This window comes from Littorina saxatilis, linkage group LG4 (genome assembly GCF_037325665.1).
Source record: "Littorina saxatilis isolate snail1 linkage group LG4, US_GU_Lsax_2.0, whole genome shotgun sequence".
NCBI classification, from domain to species: Eukaryota; Metazoa; Mollusca; class Gastropoda; order Littorinimorpha; family Littorinidae; genus Littorina; species Littorina saxatilis.
The window spans coordinates 37904172-37927129 of NC_090248.1; the positions used below are offsets into that span (position 1 = coordinate 37904172).

General features: G+C 43.0%; 1 protein-coding gene and 1 long non-coding RNA gene across 3 annotated transcripts; one reads left to right on the forward strand and one right to left on the reverse strand.

Moving 5' to 3' along the window:
- Positions 1-5512: 5512 nt before the first annotated feature.
- Positions 5513-11059, reverse strand: LOC138964668 (uncharacterized). 2 transcript variants are annotated; one of them, XR_011455176.1, is made up of 2 exons: positions 6493-11051; positions 5513-6051 (listed from the first exon to the last, which is right to left on the reverse strand). XR_011455176.1 is itself a non-coding variant. In XM_070336686.1 (2 exons), the coding sequence occupies exon 2, from the start codon at positions 9354-9356 to the stop codon at positions 7023-7025; it is 2334 nt and encodes a 777-aa protein (XP_070192787.1). In that variant the 5' UTR covers positions 9357-10239; positions 10681-11059; the 3' UTR covers positions 5525-7022. The 2 variants fall into 2 exon arrangements, 1 of the variants encoding a protein (XP_070192787.1); XM_070336686.1 differs by having other exon boundaries at positions 5525-10239; positions 10681-11059.
- Positions 11060-19588: 8529 nt separating this feature from the next.
- LOC138963574 (uncharacterized) lies at positions 19589-22942 on the forward strand. Its single transcript, XR_011454868.1, has 3 exons — positions 19589-19717; positions 21646-21809; positions 22322-22942. It is a non-coding gene; the product is annotated as an uncharacterized lncRNA (long non-coding RNA).
- Positions 22943-22958: the final 16 nt, after the last annotated feature.

The window sequence follows — 22958 nt, forward strand, 5'->3', positions numbered from 1 at the left end:
GTGTGTGTGTGTGTGCCTCTGTGTGTGTGTGTGTGTGTGTGTGTGTGTGTGCGTGTGTGTGTGTGTGCGTGTGTGTGTGTGTGTGCCTCTGTGTGTATGTGTGTGTGTGTGTGTGTGTGTGTGCCTGAGTGTGTGTGTGCGTGTGTGTGTGTGTGTGTGTGTGTGTGTGTGTGCCTCTGTGTGTGTGTGTGTGTGTGTGTGTTTGTGTGTGTGTGTGTGTGTGTGTGTGTGTGCGTGCGTGTGTGGGTGAGTAATTTTTCGTGTGTGTGCTAAATTAATTGTGTAACTGACACCAATAGCAGCAGGCAGTTGATTGTTGGTATGTGTCCACAGTGCTGGGAACCTCCCATGCCATGCAAAAGCGTAAACAGATCCGTGGTACGTTACACACGACTGGTTTTTAAGGGAAAAAAGGCATATATAGCGAATCTTGTTGAAGGCCTTATGCACACATAGGAAACACGGCAGAAAGCCAACAGGTATACGTCGGTAGCAAGGTAAATGGATAAGTAAACAGCTAGCTGTTGTATCCCACCCCCCTACTCCCGTAACCCGAAACCAACGTGCAAACTGAGTTATGATTTTGTTCACCCATAAATGTACTAGGTTAGATAAGCACATTTAATGTGCAAGGGTGAGAGATAATTGAACGTTGTTGGTAGTTTTTGGCTCATTCGCAGTTCTTAAAGAGCATGAGCTAACCGGATGGCCATGTGCTCGCCCCCCCTCCCCTCCCCCACCCCCTCCCCCTAAATATTTAAAAGAATATATGTAAACTTAGATGCTCGCCACCCACACAAACTGTGCCGTTCCGGTGCCAAACACTACTAGCATTATTCTTCGTTATCCGCCAGCGAAATGTCAGCTGTAGTCTGAGTTGTTTCAGCACCTCCGTTCTTGCTGCTGAAAAGGTAAGTGTGCTTATGACCTTAGATAATCCCCCATTGCTTCGCTGCCAGGCAACCGGTAAAGAAAACAAGTCGCGTAAGGCGAAAATACAACATTTAGTCAAGTAGCTGTCGAACTCACAGAATGAAACTGAACGCAATGCCCTTTTTCAGCAAGACCGTATACTTGTAGCATCGTCAGTCCACCGCTCATGGCAAAGGCAGTGAAATTGACAAGAAGAGCGGGGTAGTAGTTGCGCTAAGAAGGATAGCACGCTTTTCTGTACCTCTCTTTGTTTTAACTTTCTGAGCGTGTTTTTAATCCAAACATATCATATCTATATGTTTTTGGAATCAGGAACCGACAAGGAATAAGATGAAAGTGTTTTTAAATTGATTTCGACAATTTAATTTTGATAATAAGTTTTATATATTTAATTTTCAGAGCTTGTTTTTAATCCAAATATAACATATTTATATGTTTTTGGAATCAGAAAATGATGGAGAATAAGATGAACGTAAATTTGGATCGTTTTATAAATTTTTATTTTTTTTTTACAATTTTCAGATTTTTAATGACCAAAGTCATTGATTAATTTTTAAGCCACCAAGCTGAAATGCAATACCGAAGTCCGGGCTTCATCGAAGATTACTTGACCAAAATTTCAACCAATTTGGTTGAAAAATGAGGGCGTGACAGTGCCGCCTCAACTTTCACGAAAAGCCGGATATGACGTCATCAAAGACATTTATAAAAAAAATGAAAAAACCGTTCGGGGATTTCATACCCAGGAACTCTCGTGTCAAATGTCATAAAGATCGGTCCAGTAGTTTAGTCTGAATCGCTCTACACACACACACACAGACACACACACACACACGCACATACACCACGACCCTCGTCTCGATTCCCCCCTCTACGTTAAAACATTTAGTCAAAACTTGACTAAATGTAATGAACGTTTTGGTTTTTTTAAAGTCCCCACCCTTCCGACTGAGTTACTTATTTGTCTTTGACCCTAGGGCTGAGGTACACAAAGCAAAAATGGGTACCACCCAAGTGGGTGGGAGCCAATCGCAGGGTCTGATTGGTTGACATTAAGATGTGTGGTGATTTCAACCAATCCAACCAATCCAACCAATCCAACCCACTTGGGTGGCACCCACTGTCGTTTCGTGCACCTCAGCCCAGATGTACGCATTTAAGTGAACACAATGTCTGCAGTGTTGAAACGGCTGAGCAGTTTTGCCATGTTTGCGCAAACACCACCCTATTTCAGCTTCGGGTAGTACAGTCAAACCTGCCCTACGGCCACCTCTCGAAAGCGACCACCTGCCCATTACGACCGCTCGGATGGATTCCAGACGAGTGTTTCTTCTATATAATTCACCTTTCCCAAGCGACAACCTGTCTACGACGATTACTTTTGGTCGGTCCATTTGGTGGTCGTTATATTTGGTTCGACTGTATTGTTAATTAATACCAGTTGTACTTTTTGAAGTACACACTTTGTGGGTGTTAATGACTTGATCTGTATAATTGGCAGTATTGGCACATTCGCAATATATCTATATCTATATACGGCTTGTCTGTGTCTGTCTGTATGTCTGTCGGTTACTTCGCGATGCACGGCCAAAGTTCTCGATGGATCTGCTTCAAATTTGGTGGGCATATTCAGGTAGACCCAAAACACAATCTGGTCGATGACAATTTTTAACACGTGCTCTAAGCGCGCAGCGCTGAACCCATTTTGGTTTTTCTGTACATCCATTCCCAGTAACTCTTCCTTATCTTCTCCAGTGTTTTGCGCGTTTATCTCCCTTCCTTCGTACGGTGCGCCGGCTTACTTCGGCTCTACTTCTTCCCGGCAAAGCCGGGTACCCGGCGAAGCGGGTATTCATCTAGTTCTATATATATGAACTTTTGAGACAACCAAACGGCCATGTTTTAGCTAATACCCCCATTCCACACATCCGTTCTAGCTTCCGTTCCAAGCCGTCCTGAGGACGGCTGCCACAACAATGAGACGTTGCGCAAACGGCCGTATTTGGCATCTTTGAGCAGCGTCTGACCATAGTGGCTGCCGTCTTCAGGACGGCTGGGAATGGAAGCTAGAACGGATGTGTGGAATGCGGGTATGACAACTTGCTCAGTGTGTGAGAGCGCTAGCGTTGCGTTACCATTGCGTTAAGTTCCATTAACGATCCATGAGTTCCATTACCTTTCATTTGGAACGGGCGGGGAATGGCTACAATTTTGAACATGCAGCCCATAACATGCAGCCCGAACTCACCCGTCCCAACCGTTCCTACCATTCAAAGGAGTTCCGTTAACGTCCATTGGCGTTCCATTAAGGTCCCCTCCCGATTCCTTGGTCGCTACGGGAACGGGACCTAGAACGGATGTGTGGAATGGGGGTACTACCCAAACCCCTAGACGCGCACCACCCAGAAAGACGCACTTTGTCCACCCTGTGCCGTACAACAATAGTGCTATTCTTCCTGAGCTTCGATCGAAATGTTAGCTATGTCGATTTCTTTGAGTTCCTTAATTCCTGTTCCTTATGAACTACGAATAGCCCCTTAATTAATTAGTAATGGTGTCATTCCTCGTGCTGTCCAGTAGAATGAAAGATGATTTTTGATTTTTTCAGTATGTTGGTATCACACCCCCCCCCCTCACCACCCTTCCTCTTTTGAATTGCAAACAAGCTGTGATAACAAGGTCTTAATATATATATATATATAGAGAGAGAGAGAGAGAGAGAGAGAGAGAGAGAGAGAGAGAGAGAGAGAGAGTCACATTTAACAGATGTTATGAATTAAAAATCTGAGAATGAATGTTCCTGCGTCGACCAAAAAAGGTTCGGGTGGGACTTACAATTAAGAGAGGTTCCATTGTATTTTTGCTTTGGATTCTCAAAAGGTCGCATACAATTAAATGACACAAGCATAGTTCATATCTTAGGAGCTAGGCAACCGGCTAGGCAACAGCGATCTCTAAACTGAGGAACACTGCTCCAAAGTGAGTTATGATTATGTTTGACCCTCACTGTACTCAGTTAAGTAAACACATTGTAGTGGCTGTGATGTTCTGGACCTTTGTTGGTGGTGTTTGCGCATGGCCGGGTAAAGTTCATTTCACAGCCAGAAAAAGCACAACAGGCTTACAATTCAGAGCTCTAACCTCAACTTGTCAAACAAATATTCTTTAGTTCTTAAGTTTTTAAGTCACAGGTTTAAACAATCTGGTCATTGGGTTGACAGAATAAAAGGAGTCTGAAGAATTCTTTCCACAATATGGACTGGGTGGCCGAGTGGTAACGCACTTGCGCTCGGAAGCGAGAGGTTGCGTGTTCGACCCTGGGTCAGGCCGCAATTTTCTCCCCCCTTTCCTAACCTAGGTGGTGGGTTCAAGTGCTAGTCTTTCGGATGAGACGAAAAACCGAGGTCCCTTCGTGTACACTACATTGGGGTGTGCACGTTAAAGATCCCACGATTGACAAAAGGGTCTTTCCTGGCAAAATTGTATAGACATAGATAAAAATGTCCACCAAATACCCGTTTGACTTGGAATAAAGGCCGTGAAAGGTGAATGCTCGCCTAATAGGCTACTGAGCTTTACTGGCCGATGTGAATGCGTTATATATTGTGTGTAAAAAAATGTCTGTTTGTCTGTCTGTCTGTAAAAAATTCCATTTCAAACGGCAGAAATTAATATGTAAGCGCCTGGGGCTATATCTAGATTAGGCGCATAAAAATGATCACAATAATAATAATAATAATACCTTGTTCTTTGTAACCTCCAAACACGAGAGTGCTGTCAAAGCGTTGTCATTTAATAGTTCAAGTTCTTGTTTATAGACTTTATGGTACTCATTGCAGCAAGCCCATTCCAATGTCTTCATTCAAGTCTGACGAATCTGGTAACTCTTTGCTGATTGTAAAACATCAGAAAATGAATTTGTTAGACCTCTGCACTGATATTCTCTCTACCGAAGCGTACGGGATCCATGAATTTAACATTAATTTACCATGACAAGAAGGAAAGAAAACAATACACGTATGATCCTTGACGAATGCCGCGAACATGCAGAGAACAGAACAAGGCTCATGTGGGCACAAAACAGTGGCATTATTTCGCTATCACGTAATCGAGAAACATGATGCTTCTCTCTATGTCTGTCTGTCTCTCTCTCTCTTTGTCTGTCTTTCTGTTTGTCTGTCTCTGTCTGTCTCTGTCTGTCTGTCTGTCTCTGTCTGCCAGTCTGTCTGTCTGTCTGTCTGTCTGTCTGTCTGCCTCTCTCTCTCTCTCTCTCTCTCTCTCTCTCTCTCTCTCTCTCTCTCTCTCTCTCTGCTTTCTCATCCTGTCTGTCTCTGTCAGTTTATACTCTCTCTTTCTCTCTCGCTCTCTCGCTCTTGTTTTATGTCCGTCTGTCTTTATGTGTTGTATAAAGGACAGGTTGGAAGAATAGGCTTTGCCTAAAACCTTTATCCTTTTGTAATAAAGTTCTGAGTCTGAGTCTGAGTCTGAGTCTGAGCCTCTTATCTCTCTTTCTCATTTTATAACTAAATATTGCCTTGCCATGCCTTGCCTCTTATCTTTCTTTCTGTCTTTCTCTCTGTCACGCACACATGCACAAAACACGCACGCAGTCTGTCATCCACGACTCAAAACAATCTTGCTCTTCCGACTACAAAACACAAGTTGACACGAACAGTAGATTAAGGACGTTTCTTACAAACAATCAATTATACATAACATAAATACACACACAACTCTCTATCTAACTATACAAATCTTTCTTTCGGCAATATCCACAACGACAACAAAGATCAACCAGCATTAAAGCCTATAACAACAAAGAATAATTATTTAGAAACTTTCATACCTCTCACTTTCGCTCAGTTCATTATGACGTTATAGCTCCTGCACGTTTAGCTGTTAGGACGGGCTAAGGCTAATGTTACCGTGCTTGCGTATCCGAAATCGTTCATGAACCGGAGTCAACGAGGCCGTGGTGCGAAGCGACAGGAGTCATCGGTGACGTCGAGTCCTTGCCAGGCGAGCAGTGCCGTCGTCGAAAGTGGAGCGGCAGACATCATCAGTCTCCTCAGTAGTAGGCCAGTTCAGAGTAGCCTCCGCATGGTGAAATACAACAACCTGGAATGGTGAACGCAAGACTTAGTTCACGGTAACAGTAACATCGCCCACCCGTCCTTATAACTTAACAACCAAGTGCAGGATTAAATGGACATAATTCTCTACTCTCACTCTCATGCATCTCGAACACACATACCAACGGACTTATACATTTAATTCTGCTAAGTATGAAGTCCAACGAATAATACCAAATTCATTCTATAAACAAAACTGTCCACCACTCCCCTTTCAACCAAAACATATTCATTCAACAACATACCAAACCATTCCCCAAAACAAACTCACAAATTCATACCGTTCAAGTACAAAGTTACACACGCACGTGCACACTATACATTCCGCCATCTTGGATTGACCGGTTTTCAGAAGTCAATAAGCAAATCTAAACCTGAGAATAATTTAACTGTAACACACACAACATAATATTTAATGATTACATACCACATCCTGGTTGTATTGAAGTAGCCATACATATCCCCTGCCGTTGATAACAGGTTTCCGGCATCTGCTCTACGCAAACAGACCCTACGTTCAACGAAGAACGGATTCGCTTGGAACGCAAGCTATCTTCCCTCGGCTAAAGGCAAAGAACGAATGAATAAAAAGGAGTATCTACGAGCTCGAATTTAGCTCTGAGTTCACCTTACAAAATACAAGCAAAACACACGTGAAATACCTGAGCACGAGCTCCACGAGACCCCTGCAGTTAACCAGCGTCTACCTATGACAGGCGAAATAGAGGAACACAGGCGCTCCAATACAATACATTTAACCCCACAGCATAAAAGTATGCTAATATTAAAGCCGCTTGTGACAAACCCCCCTACTCAAACCGAACTACGGTTCGTCACAAAAATTCTACACAATGCGGCTGTAATAGTCTGCTCCGACGTTGTCGCATCCTCGGATTGCTCTGATGCGGAACGTGAATGTCTGAAGCAACAGGGCCCAGCGCATCAAACTTCCGTTCGTCATCTATGTCTTCTGTAGAGGTTGAAGGGACTGGTGATCAGTCTGTAGCGATTCTCTCTCTCTCTGAGACTGTCAATGTGCCAAACACGGTCGACAGCGATTCTCCGGAAAGGTTCATCTATGAGAGGCATCTTTCCAAGGTGAGCTTTGGGTGATCCTCCTTCAGGTAAAGCTCGATGACCAACATCACAGGAATGAACATAACGCCTGATGTCGCCCTCCATCCCTGGCCAGTAGAACGAATGCCAGAGTCTATTCTTAGTTTTCTTTGTCTCAAGATGACCAGTCTTAGTAACATTGTGGTATCGTCTCAAAATACCCGAACGAAGAGTCTCGGGCACCACCACCTGACTGAAGGTCTTCTCCGTGGTTATGAAAAAGCGATGTAGGACGCCCTGCTTCCAAAGGAATTTCACCTTTCCTTTCTTCCCAGATGGTGTAGGGTTCCTCCCTTTTGCCAGCTCCCGCACCCTAGACAGAGTTGGGTCAAGCGTCTGTAGCTGGATCAACTTCTCTCTGGTAACACCTAGACCAGAGTCCTTCATCCGTAGGGTTTTAGGAGGTTCTTTTTCTCGCGTATTTTTAACTTGAGTAATGGCGGCTATCTTGACAGGTTGAGCTTTCGCCCGGTACACAGGAACTTCAAGAGTTTCTCCTCCAGGCTGAATGATCCGGTTTCCGATGAGTACGGGGTATGTTAGCTGGTCAGCCACAATAGCTACAACGTTCCCTGAGAAAAATGGGGACTCTAAATGTACGATCGTAGTAGGACAAGTCTTCTGAACGTTCCCTGCTGCGAAACGAATAGTTTGACTTCCCTGCTTGAGGTTACAGTCTTTTACCAGCGAGGAGTCAATAACCAGTCCGTCGGCGCCTGTGTCACGAAGAGCAGATACTTGTGATCCATTGATACTGACCGTGCATAAAGGAGTATACGAAAGTTGGCTACATGGGTCACAAAGGGCAGGTAACTCGGACGTGTCAGAAGAGGTTTCTGACGTTACAACCGTCCTCAGATTGGTAGTGTTGGAAGGACGTAGGCAGTTCCTCCTATGGTGGCCCTCTTTTCCACAATTGAAACATTTCCCTTTGGTAAACTGAGGGTTGTTATGGGAAGGCTTTGGCGGAGCATTCTTCTTCGGGCTAGAAGGGTCTTTGGAACTACCTCCCACACGGGTACCCACCATAACAGGGTTTTTCCTAGCTCTTTTTGATGCAGCAAACCTCTCAGCTAGTTCGGCGGCCTCAGTGACGTTCGCCGGTTCACGCTGCCGGATGAAATCCGCGAGGTCCCCAGACACATGGTCCATCAGGTGTTCCATCAGTAGGAGGTCTCGGATTCCAGCATAGGTCTCCTCTTTCTTCGCGGCTTTCCTCCACCGTTCAAACCAGATTCGAAGACGGGTAGCAAACTGTATAAACGTCTCCTCTCCCCTTTTGGCCGCGAGTCGAAACTTAGAACGATACGAGTCAGCCGTCCAGCGAAAAGATCCTCTAAGGGCGTCCACAATGACATCAAAGTTCCCCGCATCCTCAGCTGGCAGTTCCAAGTAAACATCGGCAGCAAAACCTTTCAGGAGGGCTCCCAGCCGAGCTCCCCAGTCACTCTCCCTGTCCCAGCCACTGAGAGTTGCTGCTCTCTCGAATCGTCCTAGGAAGGTGTCGAGATCCTCTTTGGCTTCATCAAATGGATCTATTTTCAGACGAACTGGTTCAATAGCCCTACCACGAGAACTTGAAGTAGTCTCTTCTCTCCTAGTCTTTTCTATCTCTGCACGAACTCTTTCTTCTTCCAGTTCAGCTAGACGTCGGCGGCGGTCGTTTTCTTCCTCTTCTCGAAGTACTTTTCTTCTGATTTCTTCTTCCTCCCTCTGAAGTCTTCGTTGAGCATCCTGTTCCTCCCTCTGAAGTCTTCGTTGAGCTTCTTCTTTTCTCAGTTGAGCTTCCTCTTCTTCTTGAAGTAGTCTTCGTTGAGCTTCTTCTTTTCTCAGTTGAGCTTCCTCTTCTTCTTGAAGTAGTCTTCGTTGAGCTGCTTCCTCTTCTTGAAGTAGTCTCCGTTGAGCTGCTTCCTCTTCTTGAAGTAGTCTCCGTTGAGCTGCTTCCTCTTCTTGAACGTACTTTGCTAAAGCAGCCCCTGATCGAACGCCCAAAGCACGTCCCCTAGCGGCTATAATTTCTTGAGCTGACGTGAGGGAACTAGATTTTTCAATAGGGTCAACAGCAGCTCCATCCATATGCTTTGGCGTGGTAAGTGTCATACGGGGTGGAGAATTACCATGATCAGGGGTAGAAAAACTTGCCAGAGCGGCATTGCGAGATTTAGATCCCGACATGATTTCTCACCAAATGTAAAAGGGTTAAGTCGCCAACTATGGAAAAGCAACCTAACTACTTCACAACAAAATTCTGAAGCAAAACATCTCAATCTACAACATTTCCAGACAAATTACAACAGGGAAAAATGCTATAAACAACGTCGAGACATGTACCCAGCACCGGCTAGTATTCACAGGTGGCCGCTGTGAAAATCAGGTTAAGCCTTAGCACGTACAAGCATGTTATTCAATCATCACTATTCAAAAATCAAACCTGACAAGACGGTACAAACAAACAGACGAACAGAGCAAAATCATAGGTGACGATGTAATAATAAAGATCCCGGACGAGCCCCCATTTGTCACGCACACATGCACAAAACACGCACGCAGTCTGTCATCCACGACTCAAAACAATCTTGCTCTTCCGACTACAAAACACAAGTTGACACGAACAGTAGATTAAGGACGTTTCTTACAAACAATCAATTATACATAACATAAATACACACACAACTCTCTATCTAACTATACAAATCTTTCTTTCGGCAATATCCACAACGACAACAAAGATCAACCAGCATTAAAGCCTATAACAACAAAGAATAATTATTTAGAAACTTTCATACCTCTCACTTTCGCTCAGTTCATTATGACGTTATAGCTCCTGCACGTTTAGCTGTTAGGACGGGCTAAGGCTAATGTTACCGTGCTTGCGTATCCGAAATCGTTCATGAACCGGAGTCAACGAGGCCGTGGTGCGAAGCGACAGGAGTCATCGGTGACGTCGAGTCCTTGCCAGGCGAGCAGTGCCGTCGTCGAAAGTGGAGCGGCAGACATCATCAGTCTCCTCAGTAGTAGGCCAGTTCAGAGTAGCCTCCGCATGGTGAAATACAACAACCTGGAATGGTGAACGCAAGACTTAGTTCACGGTAACAGTAACATCGCCCACCCGTCCTTATAACTTAACAACCAAGTGCAGGATTAAATGGACATAATTCTCTACTCTCACTCTCATGCATCTCGAACACACATACCAACGGACTTATACATTTAATTCTGCTAAGTATGAAGTCCAACGAATAATACCAAATTCATTCTATAAACAAAACTGTCCACCACTCCCCTTTCAACCAAAACATATTCATTCAACAACATACCAAACCATTCCCCAAAACAAACTCACAAATTCATACCGTTCAAGTACAAAGTTACACACGCACGTGCACACTATACATTCCGCCATCTTGGATTGACCGGTTTTCAGAAGTCAATAAGCAAATCTAAACCTGAGAATAATTTAACTGTAACACACACAACATAATATTTAATGATTACATACCACATCCTGGTTGTATTGAAGTAGCCATACATATCCCCTGCCGTTGATAACAGGTTTCCGGCATCTGCTCTACGCAAACAGACCCTACGTTCAACGAAGAACGGATTCGCTTGGAACGCAAGCTATCTTCCCTCGGCTAAAGGCAAAGAACGAATGAATAAAAAGGAGTATCTACGAGCTCGAATTTAGCTCTGAGTTCACCTTACAAAATACAAGCAAAACACACGTGAAATACCTGAGCACGAGCTCCACGAGACCCCTGCAGTTAACCAGCGTCTACCTATGACAGGCGAAATAGAGGAACACAGGCGCTCCAATACAATACATTTAACCCCACAGCATAAAAGTATGCTAATATTAAAGCCGCTTGTGACACTCTCTGAGTGTGCATCTCTATCTCCCGTTTGCTCCCTAGCCTGTCTCTGTATCACTCTAAACAGGTCAAACAATAAACCAACCAAAACATCCACCCGTCTCTCTCTCGATTGGAATAGCTTTGCCAAAGTTCCCTCTCTCCATATGCCCCCCACCCCCCCACGCCACACTAATCTTCCCCAATCCATTCTGCAATGATTTTTCTACAGCAAAAAAAAAAAAATCTTTAAACATTCTTTGTGAAGCCGCTTTGCAAAGGCTAGAACATGAATCAACAGGACAGATAAAAAAAAAAATCTTCGAAATGATGTACTGCAGCAACTATAGCTAGCACACTGATCAAATCACATCGCACACCGACACTAAAAGTAATGCTGGAATACAGATCCTCAGTGCAAAATAGTGTACATATGTCACGATATGAAATTGACTACAGTTTTGTTTTAAATCAGTTTCTCTTCGACCGCTCTGCACAGCCGGTGTAACACGAAATTTTTACTCCACGAAAAATTTACTCCGGAGTAAATATTTCGTACGAAATTCTTACTCCGAGTACACTTTTCGTACGATAAAAGAACTCCCCAAGGCACGAAAAAATTACTCCCTGCACGAAATTTTTACTCCCCATTTTTTTAACTTCCAGTAAAAATCTCGTACGCAAAAATGGGATGCGGGCGAAGGGATAATGCCAATAAATGATCTCGCGCACACGAATGTCGCGCTACCCTCCCTCCACCCCTTCCACCACCAAGACTAACAGGGGACAAGGGAGTAAACATTTCGTACACCTGGCATGGGAAGTTAAATTGGTCGTGTTGAGGTGAAGTAATTTATTCGTTATTTCTTCGTCAGGGGAGTAACATTTTTGTACAACATGTTTACTCGGAACTCACCTGTCTTAGGGAGTAATTTTCTCGTGTAATGGGGGAGTGCTTTTTTCGTAAAGGGAGTAACTTTTTCGTACGAAATGTTTACTCCGGAGTAAAAATCTCGTGGGAGTAATTTTCTCGTGTTACACCTGTACCTTTCTCCCCTTCGTCCTACCAGCACTCGTATACAGCACAACCATAAATTAACACACTATACATGTCACAACGGGTAGAACAATGCTGGTTTCTCACAGTTCTTTTTTATTTCGCGGCAACCCTGCCCCACTGTTTTCTCCATCTGTCCCTCCCCCCTCCCCACCCCTTTGCAACCCCCTACGCGTATCTCCCTTCTAATATTGCCAGGTTACCTAAATGAGAAAAGTATTCAGTGCAGAAAATGAATTTTTCATATTTTTCGTAATGCCGCACTATAATGACTGGCACTCTGTTCAGATATCATATTACAAAGGCACTCGCATAAAGCGCTAACATGAATTAGGATTTCTTGCACTGCATATTATCACAAGAATGAACGACAATCACTTCTCTATTCTGAACCCTACCTCACATTTCCGACCACCCCCCTCCCCAAAAGCCCCCCCCCCCCCTCCTTACACCTCCTCTCCTGACCCTCCCAATTCTTTCTGTCATCGTTTTCTCATTATTTCCACGGCACGTGCAGATCGCTGTTTTTAGAATTGTGCAAAAAATGTCCGACCGGCATTGTTGCTGTTGTCTTCACTTGAGCGGAATGACCTCATTTCACAGGATGGCGTCATGTTTTGTTTCTTTCGTCGTTGAATAAGAATGTTGTTGTCGACGTGTTGCTCGATGTGAAATTGTTCAGTATTGAGGATGTTTGTTGCTGTTTGGTTCTCACTGTTGCTGTCGTTGTTTTTGTTGTACTACTGCTATTGCTGATGCTGCAGCTACCACCACTGCTACTACTGCTACTACAACTACTGCTACACGATAGAGACTTTCCCCTTCGAACAATTTCATATCTCTCAGAGAGAGAAAAAATAAGTCGCGTAAGGCGAAATTACTACATTTAGTCAAGCTGTGGAACTCACAGAATACCCCCCGCGGGTTAGGGGGAGTCCCATATTGGTTGGGACGAGAAAGAATTTACCCGATGCTACCCAGCATGTCGTAAGAGGCGACTAACGGTTCTGTTTCTCCTTTTACCCTTGTTAAGTGTTTCTCACTGGGCGAAAAGTCACGTTTTGGCACTATAACGTGGCATATAACATGAAACATGAAGTTAATCAACTGAATTTTGTGGCATTATACCTGTGCGATTCACATCAAGTTAGAAAAACTGCCGTAACGCAATAAAATCCCTGGGATTTTAACGGGGTGCAAAACACGGTAAAACATCGAGTTTTGGTGTCTGCGTTTTGGACGTTTTCGCTACGTTAACGCACGGCGATTCACGTCGTGTTAAACGCGTTTCAGCAGTGCGCAAAACACCACAAAACCTATGGAGTTACGATAAGTTTTTCTGGTTTCTAAAACTTGATGTTAGAGTGTTGTTTTGATGGATTATTCTGCGTTTTAATCAGCCTGGTGCCGAACCCCGGCCGCCTCTCGGCGAGTCTGCAGAATCAGACGATTATCGGCTCCCTCTCTCTCTCTCTAGTTTCTCTCTCAGCACGGTCACACACACACACACACACACACATACACACACATTCACACCGTCACTGCACACGGCACACACACATGCACACATGCACACACACACACACACACACACACACACACACACTGTGACTGACACTGACTGACCGTCACACACACACACACACACACACGGGCACACAGTGACACACACACACACCCCCCTTGAACTGACACACACACACACACATACACACACACACACACACACACGCACACACAACTGAACACACACATACACACACTGGTCATCAGTTTATAAATGTAAAAAAAAATGCAGTGCATATACATTTTGGGGGGTATCTCTTATTTTCTCTATATGAGCCTTGTCAGGTGTACAGGAGAGTAGGCTATGCATTGCCCGTGCGTTGAGCAGAGAAAGTAGGTCAGTTCTAAGCTCACAATTTTAGTGGAACCAGATCGTAGTTTTCTTCTGTATTGCCATGCAACAATTTTGCTTGGGGCCCTAGCCGAGTTAATCGTTTTCCCATGAATCAGAATCAGAATTTATTGTCATTAAAGCACATAGCCTATTGACACATTCAAGATACATAAGTACAGGAAAAAATAGCAATATAAACATAACATACATGTAATACAAAACCAAGTGGAACAGGGTGAACAAAGAGGACCTGAAGATGAGCATAGGTTATTGAGGACAGTCGGAAGACGCATTGCATCTGCGTAGTTGAAAACAATCGTACACATATTTTGCCAATTGCCTTTGGATGTCGCTGTCAGTAAACAGAGAACTGACTCTTATTTCATCACTGCCGGTGGAAGTATTCGGTAATAGCTGTTGCCTGAGATGAGCATACATTGTACATGAATCAAGGAAGTGAAGTTCATCCTCCACCACTCCACAGTTTCTGCATAGTCTTTCCTCCCTTGGTGTTCCGGTGTATCTGCCCTTTTCGATTTCTAAGTCATGGGCACTTATACGTAGTTTGCTCATAGCCTGTCTGTGTTCTTGTGTTAGCAAAAGATAGGGTTGTAGAGAGTAGTCGTGTGACACTCCCTTGTAAAACTGTAGTTTAGAGGAGTTTCCTTCTTTTTTTGTCCTCCAGAGCCTGACAAATTGAGTTTCTACATGTTTTGTTAGCGCGTGTTTCAGTCTTGCCGGGTGTATTGTGCTTTGGTTTTGCCACACGTGTTTGAAGCCTGAGGAAGTCAGGAACTCGCGTACAAATAAGAGCCATTTATTTTCCTCTTTATGTTCTTGTGAGAGAAGGCTTGAGTAAGTTTGCCTAAGAAGCCCATGTTGGTCAGATTCCATGATGTGTAACCAAAATGATATGATCTGTCCCAATATTTTTGTGCTGATCGGAAATCTGCCTAATTCAGCCAGTACTGGGAAATTCATTGATTTTCTGTGTACTCCTAAAAGTTGCTTGCAGAATTTCATGTGTACGTTTTCATGCGGAAGGACAGTCGTTATACATTTTTCAAGGAGATTATTCTCAAGGTTCTGCGTGTCCTTTAAGTTTATATCTTTGCAGTAAGGGAGCCAAATTTCAGAGCCAAAGGTCAGAATAGGTGCAACTAATGTATCAAAGAGTTTCGCCATTACTGGGACACTTATGTTCTTTGTTCGTACTGCTCGTTTGAGCGAGTGCAGAGCTTTGCTCCCTTGTCGGGAGAGATGGTTCTGTGCCATTTTCATGTCTCCGCGTTTATTGAATATGATGCCGAGATATTTGTAGTTGTCTGTAGTATTGATTATGGCATCGCCAATTTTGAAGAAGAGGGGGAGTATGGGTTCGTGCTTGGAGAAAACTATCACCTTTGTTTTTTCGCGATTAATTTGTAATCCCCATTTATTGCAGTATTCATGGAGGCTGTTGAGTTTGTCCTGTAATCCTTTCTTTGTAGTTGAGAGAATAACAATGTCGTCAGCATACATTAGGCATGGCACCGGAACGAGTCCAGCCTCATCCACAGTTGGGGAGTCACAGTCTTTTAAGCTATCAACTATGTCATTAATAAAAATATTAAACAGTGTTGGGCTTAGGGTATTACCTTGGAGAACACCTTTTCTTACTGTGATTTCCCGCGATAGGCCGACTTCTGTCTTTGAGCATACGGTTGCATTATTATACATTTCTTGCACAACTTGCAGTAGTTTGCCTCCTATCCCTATCTCCTGCATCTTATATAGTAATCCTGTGTGCCAGATACTGTCGAATGCCTTAGCGAAGTCAATGAAACAGCCGTTATAACTAAATATTGCCTTGCCATGCCTTGCCTCTTATCTTTCTTTCTGTCTTTCTCTCTGAGTGTGCATCTCTATCTCCCGTTTGCTCCCTAGCCTGTCTCTGTATCACTCTAAACAGGTCAAACAATAAACCAACCAAAACATCCACCCGTCTCTCTCTCGATTGGAATAGCTTTGCCAAAGTTGCTGACCACAGATAGGTCTTTGTTCTACTTCCCCCCCACCCCCTTCCCCGAAACATCCGTCCGAGATGGTGGCTACTGACTGGACTTGCAACTTCCTCAACTTGTAGTACGTACAGTACAAACTGAATTGACTCGAATTTGAGTTTTGGGATTTCTCTTGCTCTACCTTTTCTGATAATGTTTTACTCACCTCGTGTTTAGATGCAATACATAATGTCTCTTTACATTTAGTCAAGTTTTGACTAAATGTTTTAACATAGAGCCGGGGGAATCGAGACGAGTGTCGTGGTGTATGTGTGTGTGTGGGTGTGTGTAGAGCGATTCAGACCAAACTACCAGACCGATCTTTATGAAATTTTACATGAGCTTTCCTGGGAATGATATCCCCGAACATTTTTTTTCTCTTTTTAAAAAAATACCTTTGATGACGTCATATCCGGCTTTTTGTAAAAGTTGAGGCGACACTGTCACACCCTCATTTTTCAATCAAATTGATTGAAATTTTGGCCAAGCAATCTTCGACAAAGGCCGGACCTCGGTATTGCATTTCAGCTTGGTGGCTTAAAAATTAATTAATGACTTTGGTCATTAAAAATCTAAAAATTGTAGAAAAAAAATGTATAAAACGATCCAAATGTACGTTCATCTTATTCTTCATCATTTTCTGATTCCAAAAACATATAAATAATTTTTTTTTTATCAAAATTAAATTTTCGAAATCAATTTAAAAACACTTTCATCTTATTCCTTGTGGGTTCCTGATTCCAAAAAAATATAGATATGATATGTTTGGATTAAAAACACGCTCAGAAAGTTAAAACGAAGAGAGGTACAGAAAAGCGTGCCATTCTTCTCAGCGCAACTACTACCCCGCTCTTCTTGTCAATTCCACTGCCTTTGCCACGAGCGGTGGACTGCATGGCAGCATGACGATGCTACGAGTATACGGTCTTGCTGAAAAATGGCATTGCGTTCAGTTTCATTCTGTGAGTTCGACAGCTTGACTAAATGTTGTATTTTCGCCTTGCGCGACTTGTTTTGTTTTAGGATCGATTTTGATAATGATTGAGAAAGGAGAATAGCCGGTGTTAGTTTTACAGTCGGTTTTATGAAGTTCGAGTAAAGAAGTGCGTGGTTTTTACCCTCCCTTTCGTTTTCCTTCCCCTTCTTTAGTTTGCTATTATTGTGCCAAAGAGCCGAAATGGCTGCACTCTAACTCATCTTTGATCTCCCAAAAGACTCCATAAACAAACTAGTGTATCAAGAGGCTGGCTGGCTGCCCCTCGATGAAGAAAGAAGACTAAAGTCGGCCCAGTACGTATCAAGAGCAAGTACTTTTGACAATGCTGTGAACGAAGAGCTCACTGCTGAGTTCGACACAATAACCTCGGCCTCTTACCAAAACCTAACAAGTCGCGTAAGGCGAAAATACAACATTTAGTCAAGTAGCTGTCGAACTCACAGAATGAAACTAAACGCAATGCCATTTTTCAGCAAGACCGTATACTCGTAGCATCGTCAGTCCACCGCTCATGGCAAAGGCAGTGAAATTGACAAGAAGAGCGGGGTAGTAGTTGCGCTAAGAAGGATAGCACGCTTTTCTGTACCTCTCTTTGTTTTAACTTTCTGAGCGTGTTTTTAATCCAAACATATCATATCTATATGTTTTTGGAATCAGGAACCGACAAAGAATAAGATGAAAGTGTTTTTAAATTGATTTGGACAATTTAATTTTGATAATAATTTTTATATATTTAATTTTCAGAGCTTGTTTTTAATCCAAATATAACATATTTATATGTTTTTGGAATCAGAAAATTATGGAGAATAAGATGAACGTAAATTTGGATCGTTTTATAAATTTTTTTTTTTAACAATTTTCAGATTTTTAATGACCAAAGTCATCAATTAATTTTTAAGCCACCACGCTGAAATGCAATACCGAAGTCCGGGCTTCGTCGAACATTACTTGACCAAAATTTCAACCAATTTGGTTGAAAAATGAGGGCGTGACAGTGCCGCCTCAACTTTCACGAAAAGCCGGATATGACGTCATCAAAGACATTTATCAAAAAAATGAAAAAAACATTCGGGGATTTCATACCCAGGAACTCTCATGTCAAATTTCATAAAGATCGGTCCAGTAGTTTGGTCTGAATCGCTCTACACACACACGCACAGACAGACAGACACACATACACCACGACCCTCGTTTCGATTCCCCCTCTATGTTAAAACATTTAGTCAAAACTTGACTAAATGTAAAAAGAAAAACACCCAAAATACACGAAGCAACGATCCCACTAGCAGACTATATGTTCAACCGATATTTCAAGAAAGTGGGGGTAAACCCAGGTAGGATGGCCCACATTCCCATTCACCCCTTCCCATTTTGGTTCATGGAATCCCCCATTATCATCCCTGATCATGATCTGGGTGTAACAAAAAAAGACAAGTCGCGTAAGGCAAAAATACAATATTGAGTTTAATTTTTTTAACTTATTTTGAGGTCAGGAATGACAAAAGCACAGTCAGCTTGGTCATCATTTTTTTGGAGCCGTCAGTAAATATTTGTAGGTGATCTTTGTTATTGTTTGAGATTATTTCTTTTACTATTGATGAGACAAGTACAGGGTTATTATATTTAGTCAAGTTTTGACTATATATTTTAACATCGAGGGGGAATCGAAACGAGGGTCGTGGTGTATGTGCGTGCGTGTGTGTGTCTGTGTGTGTGTGTAGAGCGATTCAGACTAAACTACTGGACCGATCTTTATGAAATTTGACATGAGAGTTCCTGGGTATGAAATCCCCGAACGTTTTTTTCATTTTTTTGATAAATGTCTTTAGTCAAGTTTTGACTAAATATTTTAACATCGAGGGGGAATCGAAACGAGGGTCGTGGTGTATGTGCGTGCGTGTGTAATTTATAAAACGATCCAAATTTACGTTTATCTTATTCTCCATCATTTGCTGATTCCAAAAACATATAAATATGTTATATTCGGATTAAAAACAAGCTCTGAAAATTAAATATATAAAAATTATTATCAAAATTAAATTGTCCAAATCAATTTAAAAACACTTTCATCTTATTCCTTGTCGGTTCCTGATTCCAAAAACATATAGATATGATATGTTTGGATTAAAAACACGCTCAGAAAGTTAAAACAAAGAGAGGTACAGAAAAGCGTGCTATCCTTCTTAGCGCAACTACTACCCCGCTCTTCTTGTCAATTTCACTGCCTTTGCCATGAGCGGTGGACTGACGATGCTACGAGTATACGGTCTTGCTGAAAAATGGCATTGCGTTCAGTTTCATTCTGTGAGTTCGACAGCTACTTGACTAAATATTGTATTTTCGCCTTACGCGACTTGTTTCTTTTTTTTTCGGGGGGGGGGGGGGGGCACAGGGGGCATGCCCCCCCCCCCCCCCCCCCTCGTCCGCCCCTGGGTTATCACCATAAGGCGCCTGTACTTGTCAGTCTCTCTTTTTAGATCAGTAGTGGCCTAGCTGTGCCGGCGATAGTTTGGTAAAGTCGCGGAGACCGCGCATGCGCCATGTGCAGTAAAATGTTATCGAAAATGGCGGATAAATCTAACTCGTGCTAAGAAACGTTTCAAAACCAAGCTTTATGGACGTTTTTATGACCACGTACTTCAGCAGACATCAACTTGTGGTCGACGTGTGTGGGTTTTGCTCAAAATACGTAAGTATTCGTCAGCCGTTTGGCTTCTCGAATTAAGTTTCAACTTTGTCTCTGTCTCGAACCACAGGCGCAAGGTATCGTTCACTGGACCACTACTTTCTATGACTCGTATGAGTATGAAAGTAGTCTAGTGGTCCAGTGGACGATACCTTCCGCCTGTGCTCGAACCAAAATACTAAGCTTACTAGTTACCACACTGTCATACTCATAGTCATAGTGATAGCACTGATACATTTGTACAGGTAAACATGGCTGTTTGCTGAAAATCAGTCTTTGTGAAAAATTGTAATGATGTCTCTGAAGTTTGATTCAGTCCAGTGATTCATTTTGATGGGACGTCAACCCATGGTGAGGCTAATACTAATAATTTTGATCGTATTCTGCCGGTGCCATTGCCAACTGCCATGGTTGTTCTTGTGTGCACTTTATAGTAATTTACTAGCAATAGGAGTTCGAGTTCTACTATAGTAGTATTTTACGAAATCATTACTACTAGTACTCCCGGCCGGGTCATACCTAAGACTGTAAAATTGGCAATCTAGTGGCTGCTCCGCCTGGCGTCTGGCATTATGGGGTTAGTGCTAGGACTGGTTGGTCCGGTGTCAGAATAATGTGACTAGGTGAGACATGAAGCCTGTGTTGCGACTTCTGTCTTGTGTGTGGCGCACGTTAAGTGTCAAAGCAGCACCGCCCTGATATGGCCCTTCGTGGTCGGCTGGGCGTTAAGCAAACAAACAAACAAACAAACAAACTACTAGTACTAAATACTACTGCTACTACTAGCTTTAAACAAGCTATGGTTTGAATGACCAGCTAAATGCTAATAGTAAATAAGTACATTATTTTTGCATCAGCGAGGTATACATAAATTTAACGAAGTGGATTCACAGCGCGCGGCGCGTTGTGCAGCGTTGCGATTTACAACGCGCTGCGCTACGAGGAGCGCTGCGATTCACGACGCGCGATGTATTCTGCCGATACATTTCCTTCACAATCGCAAAGTTTACAACAGCTACATCTATCTGATCTATTTGAGAAATAAAACTGTCAATAAAGCGAAAAACAGAGCTGAGCCATTCTCTCTCTCTCACTCTTTCAACTGAATTCACCAGTATATCGCCGCGTCGATGTAAAAACGTGCCTGCCTCTGCTGAACAATCCTTCTCATTGCGGTCAATGCGCATGCGCCAATCTTGAACTTACAAAAATGCGACCCTTTCACCCATCGAACCATGGGTTAGGGTAAGGGTTAGGTTGTTCACGACCTGCTTAATCTCCCCATGTTAGCGCATGCGCATTGACCGCAATGAGAAGGACTGTTCAGGCAGAGTTTTCAGTTTGTGACACCGGCCTTGAATACTTGGCAGTCATACTCATATCACTACATGTCATTGCAATGGCTTCTACTATATATGGAAAGGAGCTGAGTTTTTAAACTGGGATGACGTTTTTAAACAATTATCCGAGTACAGTGCCGCGGAACTGTTAATCGGTGTCACACCAGTTAACACTTCATCAGCCATTTTGGAATTCGCGCATGCGCAGATCATTTTTTTAGCGTGGGTTTTTTTTCCAGTTGATTTGAACGCGTATATAATTATATTCAGTCTGCATAAAGTGCAATTTTGTAGTCTTGCAGCCCTGAAGTTGCTTTTGCAAAGAAAGAGTGTAGAATGTTCCTGATACAGTGATAATCATGCATACGTGTACAAAAATAAAGCGCATCAACAATCTGCGCTGGTGAGAGCAATAGCCGCGCTCTGGGAATCGCTGCGCTGCACAACGTGCCGCGCTCTGTGAATTGCCGCGCTGCACAGCGCGCTGCGCTCTGTGAATCGCTTGCCTAAATTTGAATATTTTATTAAAAAATACCGCATGGTTTTGCTTGACCAAATCATTTATCAGCTAACAATATGCTTTTATTTCAGTTGGACCTGACTTGAGCATGGTTCCGTTGTCTCCGCAACAACAGCTTGGTTGCTCAAGAATTGCAGGCATGTCCAGTTTGCAGCATGTGCAGGCTGACCCCGCTGAGTGTGAAGATCTGATGGCTGATCTAGACACAACATAAGCTGCTTGACACTATTCCAAGGTAAGCAAGAAGCTTTGAAAATAGTTACTTAGTAAGTGTACATTTTTGTGGGTGAACCATCAGTAACCGTCTCCCCCCCCCCCCCCCCCCTCGACACCCCCACCCACACATACAAACACGCACACAAACTTGGGTTTGTACTACAACTATTAGTATTAACTACTCTTCATAAATGAGTTATGTAATTCATCAGAGGTTTGAAGTCATTATGGTTTTGCAAATTAGTAAGAGACTATGTGGGTGCATGGATTCAGTAATGCGCAATTAATACATGCAATACTCCTGCTGGTGAGTTCACTACAAACAGGTACTACATTAGAACTGATCTATGTTATTTGTTAATGAGGATGATTAATCGTAATCTCACTGTCAAACTGTCATGATACTATTGCCATTGACAGTGCTAGATCACTTCATAAAGTTATTTTAGTAAGTAATCATATGATATTGATAATTTTGATATAGTGATTTACTGACGGTGACAATGACATGTTATCTTCATACTATTCAAGGTACAAGATGCTAAAAGTGCAGATATCAAGGGCTTGGGATTTCGGCTCCTGGAGATGCTACTTGTAACTCTTTTGTGAGTACCGGTACATGTATACTGGGTGTTTTCTCAGTTTTTGTCCGCTGTCAGTGTGAGATTTATATTGTGGTACAGTGGAACCCCCCTGTTAAGACCCCCCAATTTAAGACTCCCTCCTTTTAAAGACCTTGTTTTCTCAGACTTTCTGTTCATAACCTCTGTAAAATTACCCCCCTTTTAAGACTCCCTCCTTTTTAAGACTGAATTTTCTCAGATTATTGGAGGTCTTAAAAGGGGTGTTCCACTGTATAACCTGTTTTTCTAGTTTCATGGTTTAGCCACGACTCACTTTGAATGAGGGTCATCTGCCAGGCATTTAGCTGATTATCTGATAGTGATAAGTGATATTTATTTTTTTATTTTATTTTTTTTTCATTTTTCATTACTTTATTGTCCCATTGCTGGGAAATTCGGGTCGCTTCCTCCCAGTGGAAAGCTAGCGGCAACGGAGTCGCGCTACCCAGGTGTCTGCGTGTTTAGGTGTATTCAGCCACCTGCACTTATGGCAGAATGACCAAGATCTTTAACGTGCCATTGTGGTGACACGGGGGTGGGAGATG